This window comes from Hemiscyllium ocellatum, chromosome 3 (genome assembly GCF_020745735.1).
Source record: "Hemiscyllium ocellatum isolate sHemOce1 chromosome 3, sHemOce1.pat.X.cur, whole genome shotgun sequence".
In the NCBI taxonomy this organism is placed as follows: Eukaryota; Metazoa; Chordata; class Chondrichthyes; order Orectolobiformes; family Hemiscylliidae; genus Hemiscyllium; species Hemiscyllium ocellatum.
The window spans coordinates 22190274-22213399 of record NC_083403.1 but is presented as its reverse complement, the minus strand read 5'-3'; the positions used below and the strand labels follow the sequence as shown (position 1 = coordinate 22213399).

The 23126-nt window shown below is 45.0% G+C and overlaps 1 protein-coding gene across 1 annotated transcript in view; it reads left to right on the top strand.

Annotated features, from left to right (window-relative positions):
* LOC132831058 (regulator of microtubule dynamics protein 2) overlaps window positions 1–23126 on the top strand; it is a 131408-nt gene that overhangs the window by 101148 nt on the left and 7134 nt on the right. The window contains exons 7-9 of the mRNA XM_060849113.1: window positions 8268–8366; window positions 21628–21681; window positions 21803–21880. Coding sequence (XP_060705096.1) covers window positions 8268–8366; window positions 21628–21681; window positions 21803–21880 — 231 coding nt within the window. The remainder of the gene's footprint in view (window positions 1–8267; window positions 8367–21627; window positions 21682–21802; window positions 21881–23126) is intronic.

The window sequence follows — 23126 nt, the reverse complement described above, 5'->3', positions numbered from 1 at the left end:
CAATACCCAATTGCTATTGAGAAGGTTAAAAAGGGATCAGATTGGAAAATAATTTGCGAAATACTGTCTTAGTCCTTTGCTTGGCATATCCATTTTCTGTTGTTAGTATGGATTTCATCCTGTGATAAAAGTACTAACTGCATTGAATTACATAATGCTGAAATGTTGAGGTTATTTTAGTGTTTGATACAAATGCATTGGGCTACAGTTCTGTCAGTCAGAATTGGTAAACAAGGAAAAACTAATGTTTGTTCTGTCAATTTGACATGGCCTAGAAGATACTCCATTTCACTCTAGTGAAGTATGAAGAATTGGCACAAGTTAAATTTTGTTTTTATTTGTTCATGGAAGATAGAGATTTCTGGCTATGCCAACAATTATTACCCTTCCTTGACAGCTAACAGTCAACTATATTTCTGTAGATCTGGGGTTACAGGTAGACCAGACCAGATAAGGATGGTAGATTTCTGTCTCTAAAAGACATTAGTGAACTAGATTGTTGTTTAAAAAAAAACTATTAATGTTGTCATTAGACTAGCTTTAAATTCCAGATTTTTGTTGTGGAATTTGAATTCGGCAATGAGTGGGATTTGAAGCCTTATCCCAAGAAAAATAGAGTGAAGTCTCGATTACTAATCTAGAGATGTTACCATTAGGCCACCACCTGCCTGTTATGGTCTGGTTTGACTGTAACTAGAGTATCAAGCTGTTTGTGCTGGCCAAACTTTAGGATGATGGGAGTGGGATTTCTTGAGATGGAGAATGAGATTATCAGAAAGGTTCCAGAGACAAGGAAATTTTGTTTCTTAATGTGTACAAGTTTTAGATAAAGCTGTTCCTTTTACCCAACCATACAAAGACTACAGGGGCTTAGATTTGAGAGAGTAAGAGATGGGGTGTGACAATGGTCTAGTGGAATTATTGCTTGACTATAACTCTAGAAACTCAGTTGCACACTCTGCAATAGAAGATGATGGAGTTAAAATTCAATAAATATCTGTAATTAAGAACTTAATGACAATCATGAAACCACTACTGTTTGTCAGAAAAAGGCTGACCTGGTTCATGAATGCTGCAGATGCATCTGTCTGTGATAGCATTAGTAAGTGCAACAACCTCATTACAGCCTTTAATTCAACAAAAGAGCTGAATTCCAGAGGTGGGGTAAAAGTGACAACCCTTGACATAAAGGCCACATTTCACTGAGTGTGGCATCAAAGAACCCTATCAGGGGGCAAACTCTTTGCTGGTTGGAGACTTGCCATATAAATACAGTGGCTACAAAATCAGGTAGTGGGGTTGGAATACTGCAGCAAGTAACTGACCACCTGACTCCCAAAGCCTGTCCACCATCTGCAAGGCAGAAGTCAGAAGTTGATGGAATATCTGCACTTACTTGGATGACTGCTGCTCCAACAACACTGAAGAAGCTTGACACTATCCAGGACCAAAAGCCCATTTGATTAGCACCTAGTCGACAAGCATCCAATCCTCCACCACCAATGCTCATTAGCAGCAGACTGTACAATCTACAAGATGCACTGCAGAAATCTGCCAAAGATCCTCAAGACAGCACCTTCTGTACCAATGCCCACTTCCATCTAGAATGACAAGGGCAACCGGTACATTGAAACACCACCACTTGCCTGTTCCCCTTGAAGCCACTGACTGTCCAGACTTGGAATTATATTGCCATTCCTTCACTGTCACTGGATCAAAATCCTGGCATTCTCTCCCTAACAGCATTGTAGGTTTACCTAAAATGCATGGATTGCAGCAGTTCAACAAGACAACTCAATTCCACCTTCTCAAGCAACTAAGGATGGGAAAGAAATGCTGGACAGCCAGCAGTGCCCACATCCTACAAGAGAATAGAAACAGATATAGAGGTTTTGTGAGAAATTTAATATTTATGCATGATTCAAGTGGTCATTACCTAGAACAGGTTTGCTATAAGAATGGTTTAGGGGAGGATGGTCAATATTTTAAAAAAATTTGGATAGGCACTTACAGGGAATAAACTTGTCAGGTTGTGGGATCAAAGCTTGGCAATGGATTTGATTGGATTGTTCTATACAGAGCTGACAAGCAGTCAATGGATAAAAACAAGGACTGCAGATGCTGGAAATCATAGTCTAGATTAGAGTGGTGCTGGAAAAGCACTGCAGGTCAGGCAGTTTCTGAGGAGCAGGAAAATCGACGTTTCAGGCAAAAGCCCTTCATCAGGAATAGAGGTAGGGTGCCTGCAGAGTGGAGAGATAAATGAGAGGGGATGGGGGTGGGGAGAAAGTAGCATAGAGCACAATAGGTGAATGGGGGTGGGGATGGAAGCGATTGGTCAGAGAGGAGGGTGGGGGAAGGTAGCAAAGAGTACAATGGGTGAAGGGGGTGGAGATGAAGGTGATAAGTCAGAAAGGAGGGTGGAGTGGATAGGTGGAAAGGAAGATAGGCACGTAGGACAGGTCATGGGGACAGTGCTGAGCTGGAAGGTTGGAACTGGGGTGAGGTGGGGGGAAAGGGGAAATGAGGAAACTGGTGAAGTCCACATTGATGCCATGGGATTGAAGTGTTCCGAGGCAGGTGATGAGACGTTCTTCCTCCAAGCGTCGGACGGTGAGGGAGCGGCGGTGGAGGAGGCCCAGGACCTGCATGTCCTTGGCAGAGTGGGAGGGGGAGTTAAAATGTTGGGCCACAGGGTGGTGGGGTTGATTGGTGCGGGTGTCCTGGAGATGGTCTCTAAAGCGCTCTGCTAGGAAGCATCCAATCTCTCCAATGTAGAGGAGACTGCATCACACAATGGTCTTTTTTTTCTTTCCCCTTTTTTTTCTTTTTTTCTTAAATTAACCCCCACACTACCACCTAACTGCGGTAGTGCTTATTTTTCCCCAGCACCCATGGTGTGTGTGTGTGTGTGTGTGCAGGTGTGAGAGACAGTGAGAGACACAGAGTGCACGAATCTTTATTCAATTTCCACCACCAGGAAGATAGGAAAACAACCAAGTGGCCAGTGACAAGCACTGCCCTTCACATCAAAGGGCAATGCTGTGTGATCAAACAGTGAAGGGGAGGGCAGGCACTAAATCAAAATAGAGTTGGAGGGGGAAATGATGAACTCCACTCCCTGCGGCACCCATCTCTCCCTGAACAACTCCAGGATGTTGGTGGACACCGCATGCTCCTTCTCCAAGGACACCCGGGCCCTAATGTACACACAATGATCTTATTCTGTTCCTTTATGACCATCACTAAATTTGTAAATTAGGTTAATTGAGTAGATAAAAGATCAGTAGCTATGCTGCAGAAGAAACTGTTTGTTTTATAAATTTGCAGTTGAAATCAATGTCTGAGTTCAATTTTAAAAAAAAGATTAATTTAGAAATTAGACCCCTTAGCTTGCAAGTTATAGAACAGCTGGTCATTCCATGATATGCTATTTTTTGTATTAGGTAATAGATTATCTATTCAGAGACTTAAAGTCTCTGTTTCCAGATTATATGGAGCCTTCCCTCTGAGCAGCATAGAGTAATATGCCTGCAGCAGTGTTATAGATTCCTATTAGAACTTACCTCTGGGCAGGTCAACCTTCTATGGTAGTGGTAGTTATAGTGGACTACTGGGTTTAAATCTTGGGGAAACCTGTGCACCTTTATGACATGCTTTTATCTGCCTGGTGCAGTGATAAAGTTTTAATGTTTGTGTAACTTTTCTCATTTATGCTGCCTGACCTGCTGGGCTTTTCCAGTGCCACGTTTTCCGACTCTGATTTCTCCAGTATCTGCGGTGCTCACTTTCTCCTAGTCACTGTCCTGTTCCTCGGATGCTGCCTGACCTGCTGTGCTTTTCCAGCACCATAATTTCCAACTCTTTTTCTCATTTATTGTTTGGAATACGCTTTTTTGATTTACCACAGGCATCCTTTCACAAAAACACCAAGATTTTGTACTTCATGTTTAGATTAGATTAGATTACATTAATTGCAGTGTGGAAACAGGCCCTTCGGCCCAACAAGTCCACATCGACCTGCTGAACCCATTCCCTACTTCTACCCCTTCACCTAACACTACGGGCAATTTAGCATGGCCAATTCACCTAACCTGCACATTTTTGGACTGTGGGAGAAAACCAGAGCAAACCCACGCAGACACTGGGAGAATGTGCAAACTCCAAACAGTCAGTCGCCTGAGGCGGGAATTGAACCCAGGTCTCTGGTGCTGTGAGGCAGCAATGCTAACTGCCGTGCCGCCCCAAAGTTGTTCTAGCTTAAAAAGAACATTTGAGGACTGATTTATTTTGTGTCGAAAACATAACTTTTATGTCCTTAATTTAGAAAACAAACCTTGGTAATTGATATCCATGTTTAAAAGTTTGGCTTTACTTTGATTACAAAGAAACAGAAAATTGGAGCAGAAGCCTTTGAGTCTGCTTTGCTCATTATTATGATCACGGCTGATCATCCAATGCAATGGTCTGTTCCTGCTTTCCCCCATATCCTTTGAACAATTTAGTCTCAAGTGTTATATCCAACTCCTTGAAATTGTACAGTGTTTCAACTTTGCTTCCTGTGGTCCACAGTTCCATAATCTCTGGGGGAAGGAATTTCTTCTCGTCTCAGTCCTAAATGGTTTAACCTGTATCCTTAGACTGCGAATCCTGGTTCTCAACTACCCTGCCATCAGGAACATCCTTCCTGTCTACCCTCCCTCTCAAAAGCATGTTGTATGCTTGATGACCTCTAAATCAATTAGACATATCCTAAATCAAATTTCTGAACATGTTACAGGTTGGACGTGAACCTGGACGTCCTGGCTCAGAGCTAAGGGCACTACCATTGCATCTCAAAAGCTCTGATAATTGTTTGTATACTTTATTTACTTAGCATTAACCTTTTCCTTTCACAGAATAGACCTTGACAACTGATTTCATTTTGAGTACATGCTTCGGGAAATTTTGAAAGCACTTCTTCAACAAGATCAGACTTGTATTAATCAGCCTGTGACCTTAGGGAAAAGTGAGGACTGCTGATGCTGGAGACCCTGATGAAGGGCTTTTGCCTGAAACATTGATTTTCCTGCTCCTCAGGTGCTGCCTGAACTGCTGTGCTTTTCCAGCACCACTCTAATCTAGACAGTGACCTTAGGGAAGACATGCCACAGAACTAATAATTACTCCTTGTCAATAGTAGTTGATTCTAGAAACTATATGATATCGTGTAAGTAATATGTGCAACATCAGGCCATATGAGAGTACGAGCAGTTCCTCCCTATTTACTTTATGCAGGCTGCTCATGGTTTTGAAAACCTCGACCTGATCTCTTCTTACCTGCTTTCTCTCTAGGGAGAACACTCCCAACTTTTTAAACCTATCCTCACACTGATCACCAGTACTTTAGCTGACTATTGACAGGTGTCTTACAAAAGTTCAACATCACCTGTTTGCTTTTGTATTCTGTGCTTCTGTTAATGAAGGTGAAGATACTGTATATACTTTCAGTGGCCTGTGCACATGTACATTAAGGTCCCTCTGCTCCTGCACCTCACTTGTCCACCCATTGTAGCCTCTATTTCAATTATCTTTCAATATCCTTCCTACCAAAGTGTGTACCTCATACTTATCTGCATTGAAACTCATCTGCCACCTGTTTGCCCATATCACCCTAGTTCTATAAACACCATTGAAGATAAATATCCTTCTGGAGCTGTACACTGTCCTCCTCACAGCTTACAGTTCATCCAAGTTTTGTGCCATCTGCAACAGATACATGGGAGTGCTACCACCTGCAGGTTCGCCTCCAAGTCACACCCATCTGAACTTGAAACAGTATTGTTGTTCTTTCACTGTCACTCATCAAAATTCTGAAACATTCTTCCTCGCTATTTTGTGGGCCTGCCTACTTAGGACTGTGGTGCTTCAGGTGGTTCACCACCACTTTTTCAAGGGCAATTAAGGATGGATAACAAATGCTGATCTTGCCAGAACATCACTCATTGTATGCAATAATTTTTTAAATAACTTAAAAACAATGATTTTAGTATCATTTTCTAGTGTGCCTTTTCTTAACTGCCAGTAAGAAGTCATTATTTGATAGGTAATGCTTATGGATTAAAGTCTTTCAATCAAAATATTGTCAGACCAGAAGAAATAAAAACAGGCATTGACCATTCGGCCCCTTGAGCTTGCTCCACCATTCAATAGGATCATGGTTAATCTGACATTTCTCACATCCACTTTTGTGCCCTTTCTCCTATCTATCTCAGTCTTAAATGCATGATTTATTCTGAGACCCTTTGGTCCTAGACTGTCCCATGAGTAGAAGCATCCTCTCAGCCTTTACTCTGTCCAGCCACTTTAGAATTCTACATGTTTTAATGAGAACATCTCTCATTCTTCTAACTCTAGTGAGTGGAGTCCCAATCTGTTCAACCTTTGTTCATAAGATGATCCTGCATACCGGGGAACATCCTAGTGAATCTTCTCTGAACTGCCTCTAATGAAATGATATCTTAATAAGAGAACCAAAACTGATCACAGTATTCCAGATGTGATCTCACCAGCATCTTATATAGTTTCAGCAAAACTTCCCCACTCTTACACTCCAAACATCTTAAAGGGCCAACTTTCCAATAGCATTCCTGATTAGCTGCTGTGCCTGTATGCCAGTGTTTTATTTCATGCACAAATACTGCCAAGTCCCTAAATATTGCAGTGTTCTGCAGTTTTTCTCTATTTAAATAATACTGTTCTTTTGTTCTCCCTTCCCAAATGATCAATTTTACATTTCCCCACATTATATTCCATTTGCCTACTTTTTTTTTATGTGCGTAGGTGGAAAGGCAAGTTGTTACCTATTTTGTGTCATCTGTAAAATTAGCTACCATGCATTCACTTCCTTCTTCCAATTCATTAATATACATTATAACAGTTGCAGTTCAGCATTGATTCCTGTGGAACCCCACTGGTCACAAGTTGCCAACCTGAAAAGGAACCCGTTATTCCCCATTTGCTATATTCTGCCCTTTAGCTAATTTTTGATCCACACCAATAGACTGCCTTCAACACCAGTGGATGCACATCAGTATACTGCCTTGTTCAATAGGGGCTCTTATCTATGACTTAACCTTTTATGAGGGATCTTGTCAAATGTTGCTGGAAATCCAAATATAACACATCTACTGGATTCCTGTTATCTACTCTGGTTGACACTTCCTCAAAAACCTAATACAGATTATAATAGTTATTTATTATCACTTGTATTTTTTAAATAAAGAAAAAAATGTTTAAGCCCAATTTTCTTTTCCTGAAACCATGCTGACTCTGATTAAATTATGATCTTCCACATGTGCTGCTATGACTTCCATAATAATTGATTCCAATATTTTCCAAGAATAGATGTTAGGCTAATTGGCCTGTTGTAACCTGCTTTTTTGCCTCCCTCTTTTTTTTTTGAATGGGGGAATCACATTGGCAGTTTTCTAATCCACTGGAACTTCTCCAGAATTCAAGGATCTTATGGAAAATTACAATCACTGCATCCACTATCTCTCTAGTTATATCTTTCAGAATCTTAGGATCAGGGCCAGGGAACCTATTTGCCTTTAGTCCCATTAGTTTGTCTTGTATTACTTCTTTAGTGATAATACTTAACTTCTTCTGTATTCTCTGGTCTTTCCACCTCTGAGGCTTCCAGCGTCATTCCTGATGAAGGGCTCCTGCCCGAAACGTTGATTTTCCTGCTCTTTGGATGCTGTCTGACCTGCTGTGCTTTTCCAGCATCACTCTAATCTAGACTCTAACCTCCAGCATCTGCAGACCTCCCTTTCACCTATTCAAAGTATCTTCCATGTGTTTAACTCTTTTGCAGTTTCTTTGTTTCCCATAACTATCTTCCAGAATCATTTTCTAAGGGGCATATATTCACTTGGCAACCTCTCTCTTTTTATACATTTAAAAAAGCTCTTACTGTCAGTTTTTATATTCTTCAGTAAGTTTACCCCTATTGTTTATTGATTGTCTTTATTATCATTTTAGTTTCACTTTGCTGAATTATTGTGATATGCATCCTTCAATGAGACTGTGATTGCTAAAAGTTAATGAGCAACCATGTTTAACTTCTGGTTAATTGTTTTAAAATGAAAAATGCCTGCATGTTTTGAAATAATCTTGTATATTTTATCAGAATCTGACAATCATTATATGTTATCACGCTAAGTTGATTAATTTGATTCCAGTATTATATATATAAATATAGTTTTGAGTTGTTTGGTTTGCAGGCCTCGAAGCTGTCATGGCTTGAAAAAAAGGTAGCTGCAACATTGTTTAACGAACCACCAAATTCAACCATACAGGAAGCTTTGCAATGTTTCCTCAAGGTAATAAACTTTTGCGAGTATTTCAGTTTTAAATGCTCTGATGTCTAGTTATTGAATCAAGTGCTGATTTAATTTTAAAACATTTGAAAGTGAAGCAGAAATTCAAGATAAATAATATTACATTTATTTCTTACTGTTATTTTTGCACTCTTTTACTAATCTTGGAGGCTAGAGTTTTGTGATTCATGGACAAGGACTTTCAAATCCCTCTTTCACATAGCCTTCTGCAGTCTTTCTTCATTTAAATAATTTTCAGTCCCTCCAATCCTCCTGCCAAGGTGCTTGACTTCATACTTATATTCCACCTGCCAAGCTTTAACTGTCAATATCCCTCTGCAGAATTTGCCATAGAAAGGAGAGTGATGGACTAGTGGTATTATCGCGAGTCTATTAATCTGGAGACACAGGTGATCAGAGAATCCCTACAGTGTTGAAACAGGCCATTTGGTCCAACAAGTCCACACCAACCCTTTGAAGAGTATCCCACCCAAACGCATTCCCCTACTCCTATTACTCTACATTTCCCCTGACTAATGCACCTAAGCCAACACATCCCTGAGCACTATGGGCAATTTAGCACGTCCAATTCACCTAACCTGCTCCTCTTTAGGATGTGGGAGGAAACCAGAGGACCTGAAGGAAACCCATACAGACATGTGAGAATGTGCAAGTCCAAACAGACGGTTGCCCAAGGCTGGAATCGAACGTGGGACCCTGGCGCTGAGAGGCAGCAGTGCTAACCACTGAGCCACCGTGCAGCCCTAATGTTCTGGGGACCTGGATTTGAATCCCACCATGGCAAAAAAGTTTGAATTAAAAGTCTAATGGTGACATGTTCGTTGTCAGGAAAAGTCTATCTGGTTTACTAGTGTTCTTTAGGGAAGGAAACTTAAATCCTTACCTGGTCTACATGTGACTCCAGATCAACTGCTCTCTGGACTATCAGGGATGGGCAATGAATGCTGACCTTGCCAGCGATGCCCACCTGAATGAATTTTTAAAAAAAACATATAAAACAAGAGCAGAAGTAGGTGGGTCATTCCATCAAATGCCCCAGCCATTCACTCCAACTTGCCTACTTTCTCCCTAAGTAGAAAGCGAGGACTGCAAATGCTGGAGATCAGAGTTGGGAGTGTGGTGCTGGAAAAGCGCAGTATCCAAGGAGCAGGAGAATGGTTTCAGGCATAAAGCCTTCATCAGGAATGAGGCTTCTGGGCTGGGGTGGGGGGCTGCTGAGAGGTGGGGGTGGGGTTGGGGGGAAGGTAGCTGAGAATGCGATAGGTAGATGAAGGTGAGGGAGGAGGTGATAGGTCGGAGAGGAGGGTGGAGCGGATAAATGGGAAAGGTGATGGACAGGTCAGGAGGATGGTGCCGAGTTGGAGGCTTGGGACTGGGATAATGTGGAGAGAGGGCAAATGAGGAAACTGTTGAAATCCACATTGATCTCCTGTGGTTACAGGGTCCCAAGGCAGAATATGAGGTGTTCTTCCTCCAAGTGTCTGATGGTAAGGGTTTGGCAATGAAAGAGTCCCAGGACTTGCACGTCCTTGACAGAGTGGGAGGGGGAGTTGAAGTGTTCAGCCACTGGGCAGTGGGGTTGGTTGGTGTGGGTGTCCCAAAGATGTTCTCTGAAATGATCTGCATGTAGGCATCCTGTCTCTGTCTTCCCAATGTAGTGGAGACCACAATCGATACAGAAATGACATTGGTGGATAAATTTCTGTCAGGTATGGAAGGATCCTTTGGGGCCTTGGATGGAGATGAGGGGGGAGGTGTGGATGCAGGTTTTGCACTTTATGCGATGGCAGGGGAAGGTGCCAGGAGTGGGGTGTGGCCTGGTGGGGGGCATGGTTCTGATGAGTGGCATGGACTTGACGAGGGAGTTGCAGAAGGAATTGGAGGGAAATATATCTCTGGTTGTGTGATCCATTTGTAGGTGGTGGAAGTGGTGGAGGGTGATGCAATGTATGCGATGGAGGTATGCGATGTATCCCAACAACCCCCCCCCCACCATTTATCTCTCAGCACCCCCCACCTCGCCCCGGAGCCCACAAACCTCATTCCTGATGAGGGGCTTATGCTTGAAACCTCGATTCTCCTGTTCCTCGGATGCTGCCTGACCTGCCGTGATTTTCTAGCAGCACACTCTCGACTACTTTCTCCCTAAGCCCAACTACTCCAGCCAACCATCATCTCTGCATGCTCCTGCCCTACTGAACTCAATTCATCTGAACTCAACTGCATCCTGTCCCCCCACCTCCAGTTCAGGCACTTCCCACCTGTATCCACGCTACCAACAACACCCTCCATCTCTTCAGTCACTTCCAGTTCCCCGGCCCCGACGGTTTATCTTCACTATGGATGTGCAGTCCTTGTACACAAGGTTGACCTTCAGGCCCTCAGCTTCTTCCTCTCCATTCGGTCCCCCTCCACCCAATATCCTCCTCCGCCTCACTGAACTGCCTCACCCGTAATAACTTTTCCTTTAACTCCTCCCATTTCCTCCAAATCCAGCAGGTGGCCATGGGCACCTAGATGGGCCCCAGCAATGCCTGCTTCTTTGTTGGCCATGTCAAACATTCCTTCCTCAATGCCTACGCAGGCACTGGGCCCCAACTCTTTTGCTGTTACAGCAATGACTGCAATAATGCAGCGTCCTGCACCTAGGCTGAACTGGAGCAGTTCATCTACTTTGCCTATGACTTCCACCCATGTTCAAATTCACTTGGTCCATCTCGAACACCTCCCTCCCCTTTCTTGACCTCTTCATTTCAATATCCAGCGACAGTCTCCAGACGGTCATTTCCTACAAACCCACAGACTCTCATAACTACCTGTACTACACCACCAAGGATGTAAGAAATCTATCCCATTCACCCAATTCCTCCGCCTCTGCTATATCTGCTCGGCCGAGGAGACATTTCACTCCCAAGCACCTCCGATAACCACCTATTTCAAACAATGTATTCCCACCTACCTCTGTCATCCAGATAGCCATCCACCTCACCGCCTCTATTCCTGCACCCCCCCCCCCACCGCAATGCAATAAAGACCTACCACTCCCCAATCTCCGCATCCAATATATCATCCTTAAACACTTTCACCAATCCAAAGAGACCCCACCACCAAGGACATATTCCCCTTCGCAACCTCCCTATGCTTTTCGCAAGAAGCGTTTCCTTCACCAATCCTTGGTTTGTGCCACTCTCCCTACCAACCATCCTGAACCCCCAGGTATCTTCCCCTGCAACCGGAAAAGATGCAAAATTTGCCAGCACACCGCACCCTCTTCCCCCTCCCCCCCCCCCCCCCCCCCCCCCCGCCCCCCCAAAACTCATTCCAGGGTCCTAAACAGTCCTCCCAGATGAAATGGAAGTTCGCCTGCCTTTTCTCCAACCTAGTTTATTGTATCAGATGCTCCCGATGTGGTCTTCTGTACATCGAGGAGACCAAGCATAAACTAAGGGAACGTATCGGCGAGCAGCTCAGCCAGGAACACAAAGGCCAACCAGACCTCCCAGTCACCACCCATTTTAATTCCCCTTCCCACTCTGTTTTCTACATGGCCATCCTTGGCCCCCTCCATTGCCCCAATGAATCAAACCACAAGTTGGAGGAAAAACACCTCATCTTCTGCTTGGGCAGACTACAGTCTGGAGGACTCAACATTGAGTTCTCCAATTTCAAATAACCTCTTTTCTCATCCCTGACTCCCTTCCCCTCCCTTCCATTCCTACCAGATCTATCCCTCCCGTTGACCAACCAGATCATATCATCTACCTATCTCCACCTCACCACCCTGTCCCCCTCATCCCCATTACCTGCAACTCCCCTTACACCCACCCCCCAGTTCTGAATAAGGATTACACCCGAAACGTCGAATTCTGTACCTCCTGATGCTGCCTGGCTTGCTGTGTTCTTACACCCTCCTGCTTGTCTGTCTTGGATTCCAGCATTTGCAGTTTTTTGTCTCTACATTTTCCTTATACCTTTTGAACCCTTTAGTCCTAAGAAGTATATTTCACACCTTTAAAACATTCAATGTTTTGACCTCCACTGCTTTCTGTGGCAGAGAATTACACAGGTTCATCCTTCTCTAGGTAAATGACCTACTCCATACCCTCAAACAGCGAACCCTAGTTCACGGCTCCCAGTCATCAAAAACATCATTCCTGCGTTTACCCTGTCTAAACCTAGTAGAATTTTATATGTTTCTATGAGATTACCCTCCTCATTTTTCTGAACTCCATTGAATATATTCTTAACTGACGCTGTCTTTCTTCGTTGATCAGTCCTGCCATTCAAGGACACCATTTGGTAAACCTTCATTGGACCCCCTCCATAGCTAGAACTCTTTCCCCGATAAGGAGACCAACACTGCACACAATACTTCAGGTGTTGTTTGACCAAAGCTCTCTTGCTTTCTTAATTTATTGACAATCTAAACTTGTCAAAATCACAGTGAAGTATCTCTGCACCCTCCTCACAGTTAACTCTATCCAGCTTTGTATTGTCTGCAAATATGGCTATGGTTCACTCACTTTTATCATCCAATCATTAATATATATTTATAAATAATTGTGGCCCAATCACTAGCTACAGGTTGCCTTCCTGAAAATGCCCCCCTTATACTATCTCTCTGTCTTCTATAGATAGCGAATCACTATCCATGCTAATACACTACTTTCAACACCAAGGACTTTTATTCAGCAGCCTGATGTGTGCTACCTTATCAAAATTCTGAAATTCAAGATGTATTCCTTCCACTGTTTCCCCTTTTACTATAGTGTTTGTTACCTCCTCAAAGCATTCTGGTAAATTTGTCAGGCATGATTTCTCCTTCATAAGGCCATGCTGACTTGATCATATTATCTATTTTTAAATTCTCTGCTATTCCATCCTAAATATTAAGCTAACAGGCCTACATTTACCTTCTCTCCCTTTTTAAATAAAAGAGTTACATTGGCAGTTTTCTAATCCTTGTGATTTTTCAAAATAAGAACTTAAGAAACAGGAGCAGGAGTTGACCACCTGGTCCCTTGAAGTTGTTCTGCCATTCAACCAGATTATGGCCAATCTTTTCATGGACTGAGTTCCACTTATCCACCTGCTCACTGTAACCCTTAATTCCTTTAGCGTTCAGAAATCTATCTTTGTCTTCAACACATTCAATGAGGTTGCATCAACTGCTCTACAGGTTCACAACCCTTTGGAAGAAGTAGTTCTTCCTCAACTCAAGCCTTCAGTCAGCTCACCCTTATTTTGAGGCTATGCCCCTTAGTTCTAGTTTCACCAGCCAGTGGAAGCAATTTCTTTGCTTCTATCTTATCTATTTATTTTAAATTTTATATGTTTCTATAACCCCCCCTCCCCCTTTAGAATTCTTCTAAATTCCCATGAGTGTAGTCTCAGTCTACTCAATCTGTCATTATAAGCCAACCTTCTTAACTCCGGAATCAACCTAGTGAACCACCTCTACATTCCTCCTGTGCCAGTATATCTCTTCTCAAGTAATGAGAGCAAATCTGCACACAGTATTCCAGGTGTAGCCTCACCAGCACCCTATACAGCTACTGCATAATTTCACTGTTTAGAGGGATATGAACCAAATACTGGCAAATGGGACTAGTTAATTTCGGAAATCTGGTCATCATGGACAAGTTGGACCAAAGTGTCTGTTTTCATGCTATACATGTCCATAACTCAATGACTTATAACTCCAGCTTAAAAGTTGAAATTCTGTACCATACATATGTAGCATTGTCTATTCTCAGCTGAAATAACTAGCAAAATGAAACCCCACTCAGAATATAACTGAGTTAGTTCAGTTTTAGGACAAGGAACATGAATCCTGCATGAGCATTCTGATGTTAAACAGAAGCAATCAGCATGGTGACAGATTTGGCCCGAGTAAACTGGGCTAAAGGACTAAGAGGTAGGACAGTTGACAAAAGGTGACAGACACTAAAGGAGATATTCAATTCCTCCCAATTAAAATTTTTTGAAAGACAAAAAAAGGTTGTAGAAAGGGGAGAAAGCATCCTCGACTAAGCAAGGAAGTTAACAAAAATATAAGGACAAAAACTAAAGCATAGAACAAACTAATGCAGAGATCAGTGGCAGACTGGAGAATTGGGAAACTTTTAAAGATCAAGCAAGGGTTACTAAAAAAAAGTCATAAAAAGAGCAAAGTTTAATTATGAAAGAAAACTAATGCAAAATATAAAATTGGATAGTGAAAGCTGTAAGTAAGTTAAGAAAAAAGATAAGAGTAGGTGAAGTCCCTTCAGAAGATGAGACTGGGAAGTTGATAATAGGGAACACAGACCGTCAGAGACACTAAATCAATATTATGCCTCAATTTTCACAGTGGACAATGTTGGAACCATCACAATAGAAGCGGATAATGCAAAGGTTATGGAAAAGGAGGAACTTTAAACAACATCACTGGGAAAAGTACTGCACAAACTATTGGAATTAAAGGCTGACAAGTCCTTCAGCCTTTTGTCCTACATCCTAGGGTCCTAAAGAAAGTGGCAGCAGAGATAGTAGATGCATTGGTTATAATTTTCCAAAATTCCCTGGGTTCTGTAAAGATTGCAGTGAATTGGAAAAGTGCTAGTGTAAATGTCCTTATTCAAAAGGGGAAGGTGGCAGAAAGTAAGAAACCATAAAGCAGTTAGTTTAACATCTGTCATTGGGAAATTGTTTAAATCCAGTGTTAAGGAAGTAGTACTGAGATATTTGAAAATCAAAACACAAACCACCAGACTCAGCATGTCTTTATGAAAGATAAGTCATGTTTGATTAATTTGCTGGTGTTTTATGAATACATAACGAGCACGTTATGGGGGTCTTGTAAATGTAGTATATCTGGACTTGCAGAAGGTATTTGCTAAGATGCCATACAAAAAAAAACTAATACACAAGGTAAGATCACACAGAGTTAGGGTGATATTTTACTTGGGATAGCTAATCAACAGAAAACTGAGACTCTAGAAAAAGCATTGTTTTCTGCTTGATAAGCTGTAACTAGTGGGGTGCCACTAGGTTTGGTCCTCGCGCCCCAACTACTTACAATCTATATTAATGACTTGGATGCAGGGATAGAATATACTATAGTCAATTTTGCAAATGAAATTAAAATAGTGGGAAAATAAATTGTAATGAAGAAGTAAGACATTTGTAAATGGGTATGGATATGCATAGGTCAGGTGAATGGGCCAAAATTTGGCAAATGGAGTTTAATGTGGATAAGTGTGGTATTTTGGTTGGACAAATAAAAAGGAAACTTATTGTCTAAATGGTAAGAACCTTCAGTGCAGAGGGATGTGGATGTCCTTGTGCATGAATTGCAGAAATCTAATTTGAGTGGTACAGTGGCCACAGCGCCAGAGACCTGGGTTCAATTCCCGCCTTAGGTGACTCTCTGTATGGAGTTTGCACATTCTCCCGTGTCTGCGTGGGTTTCCTCTGGGTGCTCCAGTTTTCTCCCATAGTCCAAAAATGTGCAGGTTAAGTGAATTGGCCATGCTAAATTGCCCGTAGTGTTAGGTGAAGGGGTAAATGTAGAGTCTGGATGGGTTGTGCTTCAGTGGGTCTTTGTGGACTTGTTGGGCCGTAGGGCCTGTTTCCACACTAAGTAATCTAATCTAGTGTGCAGGTATAACAAGTAATAAAGAGGGCAAATGGAATTTTGGCATCAATTGTTAAAGAAATTGAGTATAAAAGTAGAGAAGTGTTGTTGCAAAATACAAAGTACTGGTGACACTTCATCTGGATTACTGCGAACAGGAAGGATCTAATTGTGTTGGAGGCGATTTAGAGAAGGCTTACTAGATTAACTCTAGAGATAAAAGGCTTATATAAGGAGAGAGTAAACAGTTTAGGCCTATACTTGCTAAAATTTAGGATGAGAGGAGATCTAATTGAGTAATGTAAGATGCTAAAGGAGGTTGACAATGTAGACATTAGGTGAATGATTACCTTTGTGGGGCAGTCTTGAATGAAAGGTCATAGTTTTCGGCTAACTAGTGGTGAATTTAAAACCGAGATGAGGAGATATTACTTCTCTCAAAGTGGAATCTGTGGAATTCACTCTCCCAGAGTGTGTCAGACACCAGGACACTGAATTTAAGAGGGAGATGTTTAGATTTTTCATTAGTAATGGATTAAAAGGTTATGCAGACCAGGCAGGAGAGTAGAGTTGAGGCTGAGATGAAATCGGCCATGCTCATGTGAAATGGTGCAGCAGGCTTAAGAGCTTAATTGCCTACTGCTGTGACCTTATGACTACATTGTCTGTCTTGTCATGAGCTTCTGAGCATCTTTTGAAGGCACTGCTGACTTTGAATTGTAGGCAGTGTGCAACATGATCAGTTATGCCAACAAACTTGAAACATTTGTCCAAGGATTGGTGGCGAGACTTTGTTTGATTTTTGTGGTACATTAGTTGTCTCAATTAATGGCATTATCAATCCTCTGTTTGCTCTGATACTGCATACTCTGTTTTGGTCATTGTCTGTGAAGATTTCTGTCACATCATCGATAAGTTTGAATAATTTTTCATTTCTTTCCCAAAGCCTGAATGAATGGTGGTGTTTCAGCACTGTCTTCCTCTTCAACTCATTGATTCTCAAGTTGACTTTCCCCATCCACCACCCTAACCCTCCTCCACTTGGCTGAGCTCATCTTCATTTTCAACAACTTCTCCTTTAACTCTTTTCACTTTGTTGAGCTTAAAGGTATGGCCATTGGTGCCTTTATAGGCCCCAGTTAGGCCTTTGTCTTTGTCAGAATTTGGAACATCCTCCATTCTAATCATACCTGGGTCCGTTAAACAACGCTTTCTCCAGTATATCAATGATGTTGTCGGTGCTGCTTCCCCCCTCTCATTCAGAATTAGGAAAATTAACTAATTTTATTTCTAATTTTCACCCTGATCTCACCTTTACCGAGTACATGTCTGACTCCTTTCATCCTTTCCTCAACATCTGTGTCTCAACATCATGGCTGTAGATAGGCTAGCCATGGATACCCGCTAGAAACCCTCTGACTCCCACAGTTACCGAGACTACACATCCTCACAACCTGCTTCCCATAAGGACACAATTCCATTCTCCCAGTTTCTCTGACTGTGTCACATCTGTTCTGATTATGCCACCTTCTACAGAGGGTCTCAGAAATGTCCATCATTTTCCTCAACTGAAGATTCCCTGCCACTGTGGTTGACAAACCCTTAAGCATGTCTAATGAATTTTCTGCACTTATCTCACCCCTCCTCTCCCTCCCACAATACTGATAGGGTCCATCTGGTCATCACTTTCAACCTACCAGCTTCTACATCCAAAGGATCATAAACTACCATTTCCAGTGTGATGTCACCACCAGAAACATTCCTCTCCCTTGTCAGCATTTCATAGTGACTGGTCTCTCTGGGGCGCCCTGATCCTGTCCTCCTCCACTCACAAAACCACCTCACATTCCCACGGCACCTTTCCTTACAACCACAGAAGATACAGCACTTGTCCATTGACCTCCTCCATTTTTGTCATGCAAGATTCCAGATACATTGTCTAGTTGAAGCAGCAATTTATCTACACTTGATGCAATCACAATGTGATCTGCCATACATTGGGAAGACAAAATGAAGATAGGGTGACTATTTTGTGGATAAACTACATTCTGTATGTAAAAATGACTCCAAGCTTCCCGTTGCCTACCACTTCAACACACCACCATGCTTCCTGGCCAACAGTTCTATCTCGGGCCTACTATGGAAAAAAAAATTCCAGCTAAATTCAGCAAAAACTGGAAGAACAGCATTTTATTTTCCACTTAAGGACCCTGTAGCCTTCAGGACTCAATATCATCCATTAATTTTAGCGTTTGGACACCACCTTCCATGTCTTTTACCCAACCCCTGCACCCCAAGCCCTGATATAGATTGGGCTGCTTTCAGCACAGCAAACCTGCTTTCACCTACTTGTGGTCCCCACCATCAGCTTTTCTCCTTCCCTTGCTTGCTAGCAACCAACTCACTAGTCATCCCTTTGTCTGCATAGCTTTCTCCCTTGCTCCCCTGTCACTTCCCACTCCTCCCTCCCCCTCTCCCCGCCACCCCCTCTCACCCCCCACATCTCTTTCCCTTCTCTCCCACCCCTATCCCAGCTCCCATTCCCTCCCTCCCCCACTGCCCCCTCTCTTGTACCCACTCCACATACTCTCCCCTCCCCATCCCTCTCACTGCCAATCCCACGTCCATCTCAACCCCCATCCTCTTTTCCCCTCACCCACCCCCATCTCTCCCCCTTCCTCCCTCCCTACCTCCCTCCTTTCCCCAACTTCCCCCTCTCCCTCCCCTCTACTGACCCAACCATTGGCCATGACTCCCAAATACTCGCCAACTCTGCTCCTCCCCCCTCTCTCCCCCTCCCCTTCTTCCCCTTCCCTGCTCCAACACCCCAGCCCCCTATACCCCTCCACACACCCTCCTATCCTTCCCCCCATCCCCTCTTCCCCCACCCATCATCATCCCCCTCCCCCATTTCCCCCCAGTTTACCCCCACACCCATTCCCACCGAGTCCACCCTCTCTTACCCCTCTCTTTCCCCTTCTCTTCCTCCTCATTTCCCCGTCCCCTGTCTCTCTCCCCCCATCTCTCTCTCCACCCCCGTCTCTCTCTCCCCCCAGTCTCTCTCTCCCCCCAGTCTCTCTCTCTCTCTCTCCCCCCGTCCTCTCTCTCTCTCTCTCTCTCCCCCCGTCTCTCTCTCTCTCCCCCCCGTCTCTCTCTCTCTCTCTCTCTCTCCCCCCGTCTCTCTCTCCCCCCCCGTCTCTCTCTCCCCCCCCCGTCTCTCTCTCCCCCCGTCTCTCTCTCCCCCCCCGTCTCTCTCTCTTCCCCCCTCCCATCTCTCTTTCCCCCTCTCGTCTCTCTTTCCCCTCTCTCTCCTCCTCCCGTCTCTCTCTCTCTCCCTCCTGTCTCTCTCTCTCTCCCTCCCGTCTCTCTCTCTCCCCCCCGTCTCTCTCTCTCCCCCTCCCCTCCTCCCGTCTCTCTCTCTCCTCCTCCCGTCTCTCTCTCTCTCCTCCTCCCATCTCTCTCCTCCCCCTCCTGTCTCTCTCCTCCCCCTCCTGTCTCTCTCCTCCCCCTCCTGTCTCTCTCCTCCCCCTCCTGTCTCTCTCCTCCCCCTCCTGTCTCTCTCCTCCCCTTCCCGTCTCTCTCTCTCTCCCCCCGTCTCTCTCTCTCTCCCAGAGCCCCGTCTCTCTCTCTCTCCCACCCCCGTCTCTCTCTCTCTCTCTCTCCCACCCCCGTCTCTCTCTCTCTCCATCCCCGTCTCTCTCTCTATCTCTCTCTCTCTCTCACCCCCGTCTCTCTCTCTCCCTCCCCCCCGTCTCTTTCTCTCCATCCCCGTCTCTCTCTCTCTCTCTCTCTCTCTCTCTCTCCATCTCTCTCCATCCCCGTCTCTCTCTCTCTCTCTCTCTCTCTCTCTCTCTCTCTCTCTCTCTCTCTCTCTCCCTGCCCCCCGTCTCTCTCTCTCCCTCCCCCCGTCTCTCTCTCTCCCTCCCCCCGTCTCTCTCTCTCCCTCCCCCCGTCTCTCTCTCTCCCCCTGTCTCTCTCTCTCTCCATCCCCGTCTCTCTCTCTCTCTCTCCCCCCCGTCTCTCTCTCTCCCCCCCTCGTCTCTCTCTCCCTCCCCCCGTCTCTCTCCCCCCCGTCTCTCTCTCCCCCCCCCCGTCTCTCTCTCCTCCCCCCCCCTCTCTCTCTCCCCCCCTCTCTCTCTTCCCCCCCATCTCTCTCTCCCCCCCCTCTCTCTCTCTCCCCCCGTCTCTCTCTCTCCCCCCCCCGTCTCTCTCTCTCCCCCCCCGTCTCTCTCTCTCCCCCCCCGTCTCTCTCTCTCCCCCCCCGTCTCTCTCTCTCCCCCCCCGTCTCTCTCTCTCCCCCCCGTCTCTCTCTCTCCCCCCCCCCGTCTCTCTCTCTCCCCCCCCGTCTCTCTCTCTCCCCCCCCGTCTCTCTCTCTCCCCCCCGTCTCTCTCTCCCCCCCCCCGTCTCTCTCTCCCCCCCGTCTCTCTCTTCCCCCCCATCTCTCTCTCCCCCCCCGTCTCTCTCTCTCCCCCCCGTCTCTCTCTCTCCCCCCCCCCGTCTCTCTCTCTCCCCCCCCCGTCTCTCTCTCTCCCCCCCCCCCCGTCTCTCTCTCTCCCCCCCCGTCTCTCTCTCTCCCCCCCCCGTCTCTCTCTCTCCCCCCCCGTCTCTCTCTCTCCCCCCCCCGTCTCTCTCTCTCCCCCCCCCGTCTCTCTCTCTCCCCCCCGTCTCTCTCTCTCCCCCCCCCGTCTCTCTCTCTCCCCCCCGTCTCTCTCTCTCCCCCCCCGTCTCTCTCTCTCCCCCCCCCGTCTCTCTGTCTCCCCCCCCGTCTCTCTCCCCCCGTCTCTCTCTCTTTCCCCCCCGTCTCTCTCTCTTTCCCCCCCCGTCTCTCTCTCTCTCCCCCCCGTCTCTCTCTCTCTCCCCCCCGTCTCTCTCTCTCTCCCCCCCGTCTCTCTCTCTCTCCCCCCCGTCTCTCTCTCTCTCCCCCCCCGTCTCTCTCTCTCTCCCCCCGTCTCTCTCTCTCTCCCCCCCGTCTCTCTCTCTCTCCCCCCCGTCTCTCTCTCTCTCCCCCCCGTCTCTCTCTCTCTCTCCCCCCCGTCTCTCTCTCTCTCCCCCCCGTCTCTCTCTCTCCCCCGTCTCTCTCTCCCCCCGTCTCTCTCTCTCTCTCTCCCCCCCCGTCTCTCTCTCTCTCCCCCCCGTCTCTCTCTCTCTCCCCCCCGTCTCTCTCTCTCTCTCCCCCCCGTCTCTCTCTCTCTCTCCCCCCCGTCTCTCTCTCTCTCCCCCCCCCGTCTCTCTCTCTCCCCCCCGTCTCTCTCTCTCTCTCTCCCACCCCCGTCTCTCTCTCTCTCTCTCTCTCTCCCCGAGCCCCGTCTCTCTCTCTCTCTCCATCCCCGTCTCTCTCTCTCTCTCTCTCTCTCTCCCCCCCGTCTCTCTCTTCCGCTCCCGTCTCTCTTCTACCCACCCACTGTCTTTTCTCCCCCCCCCCCCACCCATCTTCCTTACCCCATCTCTTTTCCCCTTCCGTCTCTTCCTCCCCCACCCCTCTGCAGATGAAGAGGACAAACCCGGGCACAGAAGCCCAGATGCTGCCTACTCCACTGCCGCCATCTTGTGTAATTTTGTGTTTCACATATGTAATTCTTAAGTCTAACCTGTATGTCAATATTTATTTGTTTCCTGTTTTCCAGGTGGAAGAACTACATCCAAGCTATTCCAAAACTAATTGTGTATACATAACAAAGGTAGATGCCATTTTTTTTTCCATTGTGCCTTAGAAATATCACCAACAATTCTATTTATAAACTCAAAATCCTATTCAACTTTAGGATCTATTTCTTCAAATTATTTTGTTTTATCTTTAAGTGTTACAGAGAACTTGGCCAAACCAACAATGCACAAATGTGGTGTGACACGGCAGCATCCTTTCCCTACAATGCAAAGGTATTTAACTTACATCTTTGCAATTCATGAAGTTAAGACCATCTATGTGGAACATTTTGAAGAACACATATACTGTCTTTTTGTTTCCAAAAATCTATTTTCCAGGTAGAATTTAATCTGTGGTAAATATTATTTGCAAAGAACCTCCCCATACACTCAGAATTTCTCAGGTGAATAACTGAATCTGACACCAAGCTGGCTTGAGTGGGCAGGATGGTTAAGAGAATTGGTTTCAGAGAAGAAATGTCCAAGATTCGTGGTTCTCATAAATGTTGAATAACTGCAATTAGAAGTATGAATGTGTGGATACTAACAAGATCTTGTATGGTTGAACATTATCTGCTTCATATGGTGGCCTCTCATATCAGAAGGTGGTAGAGTTGACTATTACGGTACAAAACTATGTTTAGTATTATCTGGTGTAACAGTCCACTGCATTTGCTGCAGAGGAAGACAGCTGCTAAGCCACAAAATTCACTGGCCTGTATTTTTTCTGGATCCTTCATTTGTTGATCTGAGTTTTGTATTTCAGCTTGCCTTTCCCAATGCTCTTCCAAACAGTCAGCCTTCAGTGGTTACAGCTGTCTGACATTTGTCAGTGTCAATATTTACCATCTTTATATCTCATTTTCAAGTGTCTTTGCAATGGAAATTTGGACATTAAGATTGTGACCAGTGGCCAACTCACTGCATGTAAGGTCTTTTGTTATAAAGCTGTCATCATCTGGTGAACACCTAATGATCAGAAATTGGCTAGCTGAGAAAAGCCAGAGGGTGGTGGCTGATGGAAAATTATCATCCTGGAGTTCAGTTACTAGTGGTGTATCACAAAGATGTGTTTTGGGCCACAACTGTTTGTCATTTTTACAAATGACCTGGATGAGAACATAGAAGGATGGGTTAGTAAATTTGCAGATGACACGAAGGTCAGTGGAGTTGTGGACAATGCAGGATGTAGGAAGGATGTTGCAGGTTACAAAGGGATGTAGGTAAGCTGCAGAGCTGGGCTGAGAGGTGGCAAATGGAGTTTAATGCAGAAAAGTGTAAGGTGATTTGCTTTGGAAGGAGTAACAGGAATACAGAGTACTGGGTGAATGGTAAGATGTTTGGCAGTGTAGATGAGCAGAGAAAACTGTGTCCATGTACATAGATCCCTGAAAGTTCTCATCCAGGTTGATAGGGTTGTTAAGGATAAAAAGTATGTTAGCTTTTATTGGTAGAAGGATTGAGTTTCAAAGCCATGAGG